At 42.9% G+C, this 12855-nt stretch overlaps 1 protein-coding gene across 4 annotated transcripts in view; it reads left to right on the plus strand.

The window, feature by feature from the left end:
• The first annotated feature begins 3018 nt into the window (after positions 1-3018).
• Map9 (microtubule associated protein 9) overlaps positions 3019-12855 on the plus strand; it is a 32733-nt gene continuing 22896 nt past the window's right edge. For all 4 annotated transcript variants that reach the window (XM_034500586.2, XM_076932576.1, XM_076932578.1 and 1 more), the window contains exons 1-4: positions 3019-3159; positions 3890-4039; positions 4805-4889; positions 8265-8588. In XM_034500586.2, the coding sequence (XP_034356477.1) occupies positions 3965-4039; positions 4805-4889; positions 8265-8588 (484 nt within the window). In that variant the 5' untranslated portion in view covers positions 3019-3159; positions 3890-3964. The remainder of the gene's footprint in view (positions 3160-3889; positions 4040-4804; positions 4890-8264; positions 8589-12855) is intronic.

Genomic DNA, 12855 nt, shown 5'->3' on the forward strand with positions numbered 1-12855 from the left:
AGTTCTGTTTTCAAATAAACAACCATGTTTCTCTTGCTGTATACTAATTCTGATATCTCAATGCAACAGGTAAAAGTAGGATAGTTTATATTTACCAACTTCCTATTCTCAAAAGAGAGATTCTTTAAAAAAAAAAAAAAAAAGACTTGTTTGGTAACAGCAGAACGTTGTGATTGGAACATGTACATTATAGTAAATTATGGACATATGAAAGGACATTGGGGAAAAGAACAAAAATGGGATACTTTGAAACAAGAATCTTCAGTCTCTGATTAATTAAAAAGTGTGATGTCATTTCCAGTCTGAACAGATTGGTGGTGGCCGGATGTCCTGCAGAAGTACTTCTTGTCTGAGGTGGCATCTGAAGCCAAGGGTTATGGCAGTCTTTAGTTGCATCAATTAACCATGCAGAAGCCTTCTTTCACAACTTCAAAGGATTATTTGCTTTTAAGTTTAAGGTTGACAAAAATGACTCAATTTGATTCAAAAATGATTCTGATGATGCTGACATTTCTTTCAAAATGGTGATGTTAAGTTTCTCCCACATACATGAAAAAAAATACACTTAAGTCATTACAGGTCACTACAGCAGGGAAGCTTTCCTTGAGACGCTGATGTCCCCCTTTTTGAGTCCCTCCCTGGTGCACTCACCCCACAATTCTGCAACTGTCAGTGTACCTGTAGCTGAACTCGGCCTTCGACCTGCAAGAGCTATGGGACTCATGTCTTATAGCACACCATCCAGGGCCCATAGACTGCTTCATTTATCATCCCACGATGATTCTGAGCACAGACCCTTGTTCCTTCCAATTTTTAAATTAATCATTCCATTCACTTACATCTCAAATGATATCCCACTTCAAAGTTACCCCTCCACAACCTCCATCCCACATCCACCCTCACCTCCCTCCCCTATGCCTCTATGAGGGTGCTCTCCCATGCTCAAACCTTCACAGGACCAAGGGTCTCTCCTCCCATTGCTGTCAGACAAGGCCATCCTCTGCTATATATGTATCTAGAGCCATGGATCTCTCCTGGTACACTCCTTTTATCTGATCTCTAGACTGTACCAGAAGCCACAGAACTACAAAAAGCTTCTTGTTGTTCAAGGATAAGGAACTGTTGAATAAAAGTCACATCTCAATTTCTTTGTGAAATGAAAAGGGGTCAATTTTACCCTACATACTGCCCAAACACATGCGTGCTCACGAAAGTGCATACATGCACACCAACAGACACCCACCCACACAGACAGACAGACAGACAGACAGACACACACACACACACACACACACACACACACACACAGAGAGAGAGAGAGAGAGAGAGAGAGAGAGAGAGAGAGAGAGAGAGAGAGAGAGACATGCACACATACTCCAAGCCTACCAGGCAGTAAAAGCTGAATAAACACCACAGTGTATTATCTTGAGCACTAGCTAAAGGCAGCTACTGTACTTAGTCACTCAAAACCATGGTTAGATAGGGTCTGTATACTAGACTTCTGGTCCAGCCTTCTCTCCTAGTACTCAACTCAGACTCACATCTGTAACAACTGAAATGCTGCTAGGAAGAATTCTCTTTACAGCCCCTCATTTTGTGCTTGTGGGGAGCAATCGTTCAGACCCATTCCCATCGCATGCAACCATGCCCTATTGGTAGCTGGGAACTCAGTGTTCTCCATCGCTGATGTTGTAAGTTTATTTCTGTAAGTCATGTCTAAATTAAACTTATATCATTCAAATGGATATCAAATGAATACTGCCCTTCCACATTATCTAAAAATTAGTTCTTCCCATTTGGATACCTGCTGTGGGTATAGAGGCTTTAACAGAATCATATATGTTAATAAAATGTAGGATAGAAAATTTAACAGTAACTAGTGAAAATGAAAAAATTTTCCTTATGCAGATATTAATTTAAAAATAGTTAAAAACAACATAATTAAGCAAAACAACTTTACCAAACAAGTTGAAAAGCATAAACTGAGTTATTTAATGTTATTGCAAATATTACTTAGAAAACTTTTTCTCGCTAAACTTCATATTTATTTTTCTGTATTTAAATTTTCTACATGCTGATTTATTAAATCAGTTTGTCAGTGTTAATTTTTTTAAAAGAACTATTGTGCAGATATGAAAACAAGTTTAGTTACTAGTTAATGAATTGATTTTGACATACTTTTTTTTTCAAGTTAAAAATAGCTGAAATCTGTGTAACTTTAAAAGTTTAAGTGTTTTGTGTATTAATATTAATGATAATCAAATGACAACGATATGTATTCTTCCAGCAGTGCTTTGTCCAGCCTTCTCGCTTATTTTTTTATTTGCTGACTGATTTTCAACCAGATTACTCGCTAAATATAGAAAGGAGAAACTTTCCATCAAAGATGTGGATCAGGCTCCAGGCTGAGTACACATGGGATATATTAGCATACACACACCTCCCCTGCTCGCAGCCCCCCCCCCCAACTGCATTAATTTCAAGAAATTCTCATATGTAATATTAACTGAATGTAATTCTGAACATTTCCCAATATTTCACTATATACTGCACTCAATATTCACCTCAATCCTTTAAGGAGCTAGTCTTATAATTATTAGTTTCTTATCAAAGCATAGAGACCTTAATTTGCGTATGCCAAGAATCAAACTTGCAGTTTGATTCCGAAGATTGCAAACGTCACTACTACATCATTCTGCTCGGTCCGCTGACACTGCACTGACTCATGCATTCCACGTCCTAACTAGCGAAAGGAAGCTTTGCACCGTGATCAACGCAATACCTGCCTATAAACAATGACTCTAAGCAGGAGCTATCAAGGTTCCTTGTGGCGTGATGGCAGAGGGCAGGTCTTGTTTCCTAGGTAACAGCCATTGCACACAAGCTGATAGGGCGCCGCGCTCCCAACACCTCCACCAGTGATGTCACTTCCTTGGTCTGTGCGGTTGTCCCAGCGACGCAGGCGGAAAGGCCGTGTTGGGTACCCAAGAGACCAGGCGGTTGGAAGTCACTTCCTCCCGGGGACGCTGTTGCCTAGCAACCGTCTTCCGCCTCCATCTTTTGCCCCGCCTCCAGCTTATTCCAATACCTGGCTTCCCAGACCGCGAGGCCCAGGCCGGGGGCGACACCTGTGTTAGAACATAGCCGCTGGGTTCTCAGGTGGTCACAGGGGCCCGGGTGCACGGGGAGCGGGGTGGATGCAGGAGGCGCGGGCCATTGTACGTGGAGAAGCCGAGGGGACCGCGCTGGGTATGCGCGGGCCTGGCGCGTGCTGGGCCGGGAACCTCGCGGAGCTGGGGACACGGACGCCACCTGGCCAGCCCGGGGCGCTCTGGGCGGTGGCCGGCGATCCAAATGGGCCTCCAACGTCGCGCGCTAGAAACAGAGACTTTAATGCAGCCTGATGTGATACAGCTTAGTGTGGAGATGTCGCTGTGTGTGTAAGAGCAAACAAATGGCTTGGGAAAACATCTCTGCTGCTTGTGGCTGAGTATTGTTTTAAATACTGTAATATGCAAGCCATTTCCGGGGCTGGGAACCTTGACTGTCCTCTTGGTTGTGTCTTGAAATAAGTCATGGAGGCATCTCTAATGCTATATGTTTTTAATAATGGAAAGATGAAATTGTTTGGCAACATTTTGGTGATTATATAGTTCATTCATCCTTAAAATAGTTGTAGAACAGTAACTTCCTCATGCATTTTCTTTTCGTAAAAACAAATTTGTTGTGAGCATTTTATGTTTTTAACAAAAAATGCTGTTACATTTTTAGGTGAACATATTGTGCAGCGTTTAGATCGATTCCTCTTTATTGGGGGTGGGGTGGGAATAGAGTACTCCAATCAGGTGAAAACGTCTAATTCTTTTAAATATGTATATGTATATTTCAGCCACCATCAGAGATTGAATGAATTGTTTCAATTACTTATTAACTGTTGTATAAAAGTAGAGGAAAAGGATACACCATGTCAGATGAAATCTTCAGCACAACTTTGGCATATACCAAGAGCCCAAAAGCTACCAAGAGAACGTCTTTTCAGGTAAAATATGGCAGAACATTTGGTTTTGATTCTGCTGTTACTCAGCACTTGCTGGTTCTCACAGGATCCAGCATGAAGCGGGAGGAATTCTTGCTTCACTCCCAGTGTGTTCTAGGTCATTTGTCAACTTTGGGCTCCAGTATTAAAATACCCCTCTGAGGAACCCTGTCTTCAATATTGGCTTCTAAGTTGAGAGCCAAAGAGCAAGGGCTTCAGAGCCTGTCTCTCGCTAGATTTCTGTTTTCTGTCGTAATCGTCACAAGGTCTTACTGCCTTACTGTGCCAACACTGCATCCAAGTCTCGTTCTGTGTTTGGCACATTGATTATGCCCATCTTTGCAATATACTTAAAGGACCAGTTCAAGGCTGAGGGTGTCCCTCAGTGGTGGCTATGTGCCTGTCATGCTTGTCAAACCCAAGCACTTTCCTCCCTCAAAATGTGCATGTCTCTAACAGAATGTCACTTTCTAATAAATCAAATCATGCCTCTATCATTCATTAGCCCTTTAGTGCAGATTGTAACCTTCGATTGATTTATCTAATACTACTTGCTTAGCTATGAATCCAGAGGAGATGGCTCAGTTCTGTGTTGCGTCTGATGGTCTGATGACTTGAGTACATTGTACAGCGTAGGCTTGGAGTGAAGTAAGGTGAATGAAACTTAAATGTGAGTGCAGAACAATCGAGTATTTTTGTTTAAAGATCTCTTCTAAGTACAGGACAGCCCTGCTTGAATGGGAACTGACATTATTGATCTTGTTGCAGGATGAGCTGATCAGAGCAATTACAGCCCGGTCAGCCAGGCAGAGAAGTTCCGAATATTCAGATGACTTTGACAGCGACGAGATTGGTATGTAAGAGAAGAGACAAATGAGCCAGTGAACTATGTTTTGCTTCCTTAGTTACATGTCACCTGTCCCCTAACCTCTCTTGATAACTCACTGCCTCTGAATTTCCCAGATTCAGAATTCTATATATGCAGTGAATTAGGAAGCCACTCTTAATTTTCAGGAAGCTTATAAATTACCTCTGTTTATTTCTGAATATGAGTTTAAAACTGTTACTAGGTCTACAGTAAAATGCTGCCTTAGGACTAAGCTATCTTAGGAAGTAGTTTCATCTTCAAGTTCAACTTTAAGAATTCCACATCTGTATCTCGATGGAGTTCACAGAATTAGACAGTGTGCTTATGTAATGCAGACCAAATCTGGGGCTGTGAGAGTGGGTATAGTACCTTTCTGTTGCTGGTGTAAAACATCATGAGCAAAAGTGACTGACAGACGTAGAGTTCATCTCCGTTGACAGTTCAACGTGATGTGAGTCCATCGTAGGGGGTGGACATGGCAAAAAATTGTAGGCTTGATGGCAGAAGCAAGAAGCTAAGAGGTGCCTTCAACAGCAGACACAAAGAGCAGAGAGAGACCTGGAATTGTGTCAAGGCTATGAACGCTCAAAGCCCGCCCCCAGAGACGTATTTCATTCACAAGCCAGTACCTCCTCACCAAACAGTGCTATCAACTGGGGACCAGATAGTCAAGTTTATGAGCCTATGGGAAACATTCTCATCCAAACAACCATATCCCACTTTCTGTAACCCATAGACTTACGGCCAACACAAAATGCATTTAGTCCAATTTTAAAAGTCCCCATAGTCTTTAACATTTTCAGCAGTTTAAAATTCTTCCAAAGTCTCTCCTAAGACTCAGGGCCATCAACTAATTGAAACCTCCTGAAAAATCAAAATGCAAAGTGCATGCTTCTAACATGTAATGGGATAGAACATATATACAGACAGACAGACAGACAGACAGACAGACAGACATTACCATTCCCAAAAAGAAAGAATGGGGACATAGTAAGAAAATACTGGACTAAAACAAGACTGAAGCATAGCAGGGCAAACTCGCAGTCCCGGTGGCCCCGTGTCTAGTGTCTGGGACTGTAGTTGGCTCTGCTGCTCAAGCTTTTCTGTCTGCTGCATCTGCCATTTGGGCTGGTTCTGATTCACACGTAACCCTGATGGACATTCTGTGGTTGCTCGTCTCTAACATCTTGTGGTCCCTACTGCAGCCTGAGCTTTGCTTTCACAGTTTCACACAATGGCCCTTCTCCCTCTCAGGGCAGACATACATAGACTGCCCTGCCTGAACTTGCCTGGCCTAGGGGCCTCTCTAGTACCCATAGGAGGAGAATCTATGATCCCCTCACGATTCCTATTTTGTGCCTCTAAAGTCAGTACCAGGTGGATGACTGCCTGGTTTGGCTGCCAGCTCGGGACAGGCTCTCACTCCCATGAGTCACAGCTTCTTAGCAAGTTGCCCTCTGGAAGCAGAATGTTCCTTATGCTCTTTCACAATTGGAAACTTAGCTCCTTGGCTGGGAGGGGACTTCCCCCGAGGGCTTCCTTCCCTTTGCTCCAGTGCAGAGCTGGGGGCCTCTGCTTTCTTTCAGCAGAAGCTGGGCTAAAACATTAAGCTTCCTAGTGATCTGTTTCTGTCCAGGCTGTTTTTCTTTCTGCCCCACTCCTTCATTTTTCTTGTAGACCTACATAAACCAAACCAGTCATAACTGTGCCACAGGTTCAACAGGATGCTTGCTGTCCTCTATGAAAGAAATTATCCATTACTTTTGAATTTAGTGTAGTATTTGCTTTCTCTGGCTGTGCTAAAACACTAACCAGCATCAGCTTGCAGAGGTGAGGGTGTATGTGGCTTATATTTTCCCATAATCCAGCACTGACATATGTCAGGGCAGGAATTCAATTAGGGACAGAGATAGGAACTGAGGCAGACACGGTGAAGGAACACTGCTAAGTATCTTCCTCCTCCTTAGCTTGTTCATCTTGCTTTCTTGTACTGCCAGGGCTGCTTCCTAGGGATGACACCACTGACAGTAGGCTGGACCCTCCCTCCCGTGTCAGTCATTAATCAAGAAAACGCCTTACAGATATGCCCACAGAAAGTCTGTTGGACACAGTTCTTCACTGTTTTCCTCTTCACACATATTCTAGTCTGTGGCAAGTTAACAAACACTAACCAACACATTTATCCTCAGGCAAGGGCTTATGACAAGGGCCAGATTCTTCACCAAGATATCACAGGAATGGCCTCTATCCTAGATGTTGATAAAGTCCTTACTTCCTCCTGAGACTTCCTGCCGAGGACCTTTACAGTTCCGATTGCTCTCAGAACATCAATCTTTAAGGGTCTCCTTACAGAGTTTAACTCTGTTCTAATCCAGAGTTCCAAGGTATGCCACACTCCTCCAAAGAACAGCGTGATCAGGTTTCCAACAGCAACAGCCCACTCTCTGGTACCAGCCTCAGCATTAGTTACTTTTCGGTTGCTGTGATAAAACACTATGGCCAAAATGACCAAAAGGAGAAAGTTTATTTAAGCTTATGGTTAGAGAGAGATGCCAGGCCATCCTGGTGAGGACAACATGGCAGACTGTAGGCCTGGAGGGCAAGAGCTGGAAGCTGAAAGATAACACCAAGAGCAGTCAGGAAGCAGAGAACAGACTGGAAGTGGGCCAGGGCTGTGCACTTCCAAAGCCTGGCCTTAGCAATGCATTTCCCCCACAAGACAGTGGAGGATCCCCTCCAAACAGTGCCACCCACTGGGACCCAGTGTTAAAGTCACTGAGCCTTTGGGGAACAGTTCACTCAGACTGCCAATGTGGGTCATTTTGAAAAATAGACCCTTCTCCTCCGTACATTAACTTGGTTTCTTTTAAGTGAGCAAAACATTACACGTCAGATTTCAAGCATACCCATGTAGAATTCTGAATTTGAAATTAAGTATGATGTTTTGTAATATTCACTGGATAAATGTTCTCTGTAAAAGTATTCTGAATATCCATTAAATCAGTCACGTTTGTTTTGCTAAATTGGTATTCTTCATTAGACAGTGTCATCTTTGTATTTTGGGATGGGTGCTACATTGAACAATCTTTGATGGGCATGTCCTCCCCCATTAAATATGGTGCTGTAGGCATTTGATAAGTATTTTGAATAAGTTAATGTAACTCAGACTTTACTTCGTAATTGCCAACCAGGCCCTGTTTTGAAGAGCTACAAAATAAATATGGACTTATTTGGGGTTATTGATTTTATTTCTAGCCATTTCTGTTTATGAAGGCAGTCTTGCTTTTCCAAGAAATAGAATATAACTTTTGAATGTTTAAAATACACTGCTGAAAATACCTTTTCTTGTTCCTATTTCAGTTTCTTTAGGTGAATTTTCAGATACCTCAACAGATGAAAGTCTAGTTAGAAAAAAAGTGAATGATTTTCATATATCTGATGATGAGGACAAGAATTCTCCAAGACTGTCTTTTTTGAAAACCAAGAAAGTAAACAGGGAAATAGCCAAAGATGATCTGGACTCTGTCATTCTGGACAGTGAAGGCACATCACCGGATGCTCAAGAAGATATGACTGGAAATTCCTTCCCCAAACCTCAAAATGATGATCAAGAAGTTGGCAGAGAGATCATGACAATGAAGCCTACACCCAGGATGCTCCCTGTCAAAAGAAGCACATATTCAGGTAACTTGGAAAATTACTATCATTATGTTTCCAGAGTATTCATTTCAGGATAACTTGTCACAAAATGCTTTTTTATGGTGGCTAATATATTTAACTTTCCAGTTTCCCAGCCATAACTTAATAACCATAGCTACAAAGGCCCATTGTATATTCATTCTGGAGTTTGTCCTGGGGCCCGAGAGAAAGTTAGAGCAGCTATGGTCACCCACAGCTTGGCTCCCACACCCCTGGCTCATCAGCGTCTATTCTGTTTGTGGGGCTGGAGCGGCCATGAAGCTATTCTAATCTACACATGCTCCCGCTCCCAAGATTGAAGCAGTCATCTATCTATAAAAGACTGAGTGTGTAGTGAGGTGGTGGGTTCAAGGTCAGGACCATGAAGCACAGAAGCATTTCCATACTGACATGTTGTTTGGTTGTTTAATGAAGCTTCTGGACTCTCTGTTAAGAGACCACAGTCTTTCTTTGGTTTATCGCATTGTACATGCTGCCTGCCGAAACCCAGCTTCCGGAAGGCAGCTTCCAAGTGTGATTGAGAAGTAATGGAGAATTCTCCACTAGTCTGCTTAACTCTAGGCCTTCAGGAGAAAGGATGGAGTGAGGACAGGATGGATGTGGTGCTCTGGGAGCCCTCAGGAGAAGCAGCGGAATGAGAGCGTGGCAAGGCGAGCTTTTGTTGTCTCCTGGTCATCTTTCTTTCTGTTTTATAAAGGAAAAACTAGTTGACGCTGAGATGCATAAAATCCCCGCCACCACCCCTCCCATCATGCTCTCAAGCGTGGTGTTGTCAAATGGCTCAGACTTAACATGGTAGATGGCACCAGTAACATCAGATGTATATTAAGGGATGACCGTTCTCTTTTTGGGCATCCTGGGAAATTTACAAGGATAAAAATAAAGCAGAGACCCCCTAAAAAAGTGTCCAAGACACAAATACAAACGCGTTGCCTCGTGTTAGCTATGTGTGACTCAGGCAGAATTGTTTCAGTCACTTGACTTCATGAGTGGGAGGGCAAACCTGCTTTTCTTGTCCTGCAGTACAAGAATCTTTTGAAGTAACCAGAAAAAGTCATTAAATGTAAGCAGACAGCATAAGGAGGCTGGACCAACTTCTAACCTGAGCTTTCCAAATGTAGTGGGGCAATCATAGGTAGAAAGTTGAACTTTGTTATTAAGAATATATGAGGACCAGGGATATTATCCTGTGATCAATGCTTGCCCATCTTATGTAGCAGGTCCTAAATTTGATCCCAGAACTGACTAGAGAAATAAGTTAAAAAGGAAGACAGATAAGAAATGTGAATATAGCAGCAACCTTTAGTCTGGATGTATATAATTATTAGTTTACTGTAGTTGCCAGGCAATACTCCACCTAGTTAATACATTTTTAAAGCTATGTTAAAGCCTGGTGTGTTAGTGCAGACTTGAAGTCCTAGCACTCCAGGTCATTAGGCAGGAGGATTGCTGTGAGTTTGAGACTAGCCTGCGCTACATACATGTGGACTAAAAAGCAAGACCTTGGCTAAACTACTGGAAGAAGTGGGTGGGAAAGCTGCAGTAAAGGTAAAATGAGAAAGGCAATACTCTGTTCTAACCACAAGGTGGCAGCAGCATCTGCGTGCACCCATAGGTGTGGCTGAATCCAATGTTAACAAACTGAAAATCACTAAGTAGAGAATCTCCTTAGGGTTGATATAAAGCATTTCAAATGAAAAGAACTTCCTTTTTCTCCCTGAGAACCTGAAAGCATTTCTGGAAATTGAATTGGGGCATAAAATATACTAAAGTCATCAGGTGTTTTCAGGGCAAAGAGTAAAAAATGAGGCCCTAAAACTTGCCTGGCACAGAGAATTCCTGAAGGACCTAAATGAATGGATGAATACAGGCTGATTCATTCATGAAAAGAGGCATGCATTTCCTGGCCTTAGCTGTACTCTCTAATTTTTAGACATCTTCTTTCATGGAGTGTTTGGAACTTGATATTTGTAATGTGTTCGTGGTAGAGCATGGCCGAGCCTGCATGAAGCCCTGGCTCCACCCCGCCCCACAGTATTCCACTGCTGGTTTTCTCTGCTTCTGCTTGCCTTTGTACAGACTATTGTAACCAGACTCTAGCCTGGTGGAGCAGCTGTCACAGGGATTGTCACTGTGGCATTGTTGCAAGGGTCTCACGAGGTGCTACAGTTAGCGTGTTTCTGCATTCATCTTAGGTCTACAGTTTAGTGCAGTTTTTAACCTTGGGTATAATTCAACCTTGACGTCATTTAACTCATCTGTAAAATGGATATGTTAGTTTAGACACCTCTAAGTGGTTCAGTAGTCAGGAGTTAAATCAACATTTAAATGGTTTTCTACATTTGAAGTGCTCAGAACAGTACTGGAATAAATGAAATATTAATATTTAGCATATTTTCATAAGCAAGTTACCAATTTGTCTCTCTGTATTCAGAGCTCATTGTGCTTCCTTGTGCTGCAAACTGATGATGAGCAAGAAGATAGCATTAAAACAGCTTACCAGTTGACCGGGCCTTTAGAGTTTAGTAAGAAAGGGTATAAAAGTTATAGCAAGAATGGCAGAAAGTGGATGTCTGAGTTACCTAAAACATCAAGAAAGGTTTCTGGAGGAGGAGAAGAAGGAAGAAGAGGAGGAGGAAGAAGAAGAGGAAGAGGAGGAGGAAGAACAGGAGGAGGGGGAGGAATAAAGTGGGTTGTGTGTGGGCTGTCTGTGATAAAGTGGTATAAGGATGGAGGTGGGAAAGGTAGATCATGAAATATTTATTAACCTGCAAAAATTATACAAATGTTGGCAAAGAGAAACTTCCCCACAAAGAATTGCAATCGTAATTGACAAGTCAGTGAATGAAATGGCAGAAATCATTCCTATCACTGTCAGTGCTCACTGAGCACTGGGTGTTTGTCAGGCCCTGCCCTGTGGACTTTTGGTGTCTCCTCACTCTGGCTCCACAGGCAGTTAAGGGAAAACCCTTGTCTGAGTTTTCTTTCTGTTGTGATAAACACCATAATCAAAAGCAACTTGGGGAGTGTCTTAATTATGGTTTCAATTGTTGTGAAGATATATATCCCATGATCATAGGAACTCTCATAAAAGAGAACATTTAATTGGGGCTGGCTTACAGATGTTCAGTCCATTATCACCATGGCAGGAAACAGGGAGGCATGCAAAGAGACATGGTGCTGGTAAAGGAGCTGAGAGTTCCATAATCAGCAGGCAGCGGGGAGGGGTGGGGGACAGGACTCATTGGGCTTGGCTTGAGCATTTAACACCTCAAAGCCCACCTCGTGTGACACATTTTCTTCAATAAGGCCACGCCTCCTAGTGCCACCCCCTCAACATTCCAACGGTGAGTCTTTGGGAGCTGATCCAATTCAAAGCAGCAGAAGGAAGAAAGCATTTATTACATTAGCATCTGTCCACAATCAAGGACAACCAGGGCAGGAGCCTCATTGAGGAACCCAGGGGCAGGAGCCGAAGCAGAGGAATGCAGAGTCCTGGCGTGCTCAGCCTGCTTTCTTACACAACCCTGGAACGCTTGCCGCGAGTGGCACCATGCTTGTGGGCTGGCTGTTTGCACAATCATTATTAGTCAGAAAATGCCCACAGTCTTGCCTATAGGTCAGTTCCTTAGTTGAGATTCTTTCCTCTGAGACATGTCTAGGTGTGTGTCTGGTTGACAAAACAACGATCCATGCACCTCTTCTAATGTTAGGTTATACTGAGAAGCTTGTGGAGACAAGTGTCAGAGCTAAAAAGGAAAGCATAGGGCTCTAAGGACTCAGAGAAATTGAAAGTAGAACAGTTCTTGCTGGGGACTGGAGGAAGCAGACCACTGGGCATTTCTATTCAACAGTGTAGGATATCCATTCTTCAAGGCAAGCACGGTCTAGAGATCAGTTCAACATTATGTCAGTCAGTACTTTACTGAGCTCCAGAAAGTATTTTAAGAGTATTCATAACACAGTGCAAACAAAAATAACTCGCTGGCTTCTTGGCACAATAATTGGAGCTGAGGCTTGAACGCCACACACATTTGTCAGAAGAGAAGCCAGGAGCAGATGTTTTAGGCATGGACATGTGCCTTGAGAACGGTGTGGTTGTAGAGAGTCTGTGCCTCCCTACAAAACAGATATGGCCCCAGTGTCTCCAGAACACAAGGTCCAAAGTGGAAGAGCCAGGAATCAGGCAGCACAGGCATCCAACAACTGGACAGGGACACCTTCCAGGCTGTTCACAGGCCTCTGAGCATTT

Source organism: Arvicanthis niloticus, chromosome 4 (genome assembly GCF_011762505.2).
Source record: "Arvicanthis niloticus isolate mArvNil1 chromosome 4, mArvNil1.pat.X, whole genome shotgun sequence".
Classification (NCBI taxonomy): domain Eukaryota; kingdom Metazoa; phylum Chordata; class Mammalia; order Rodentia; family Muridae; genus Arvicanthis; species Arvicanthis niloticus.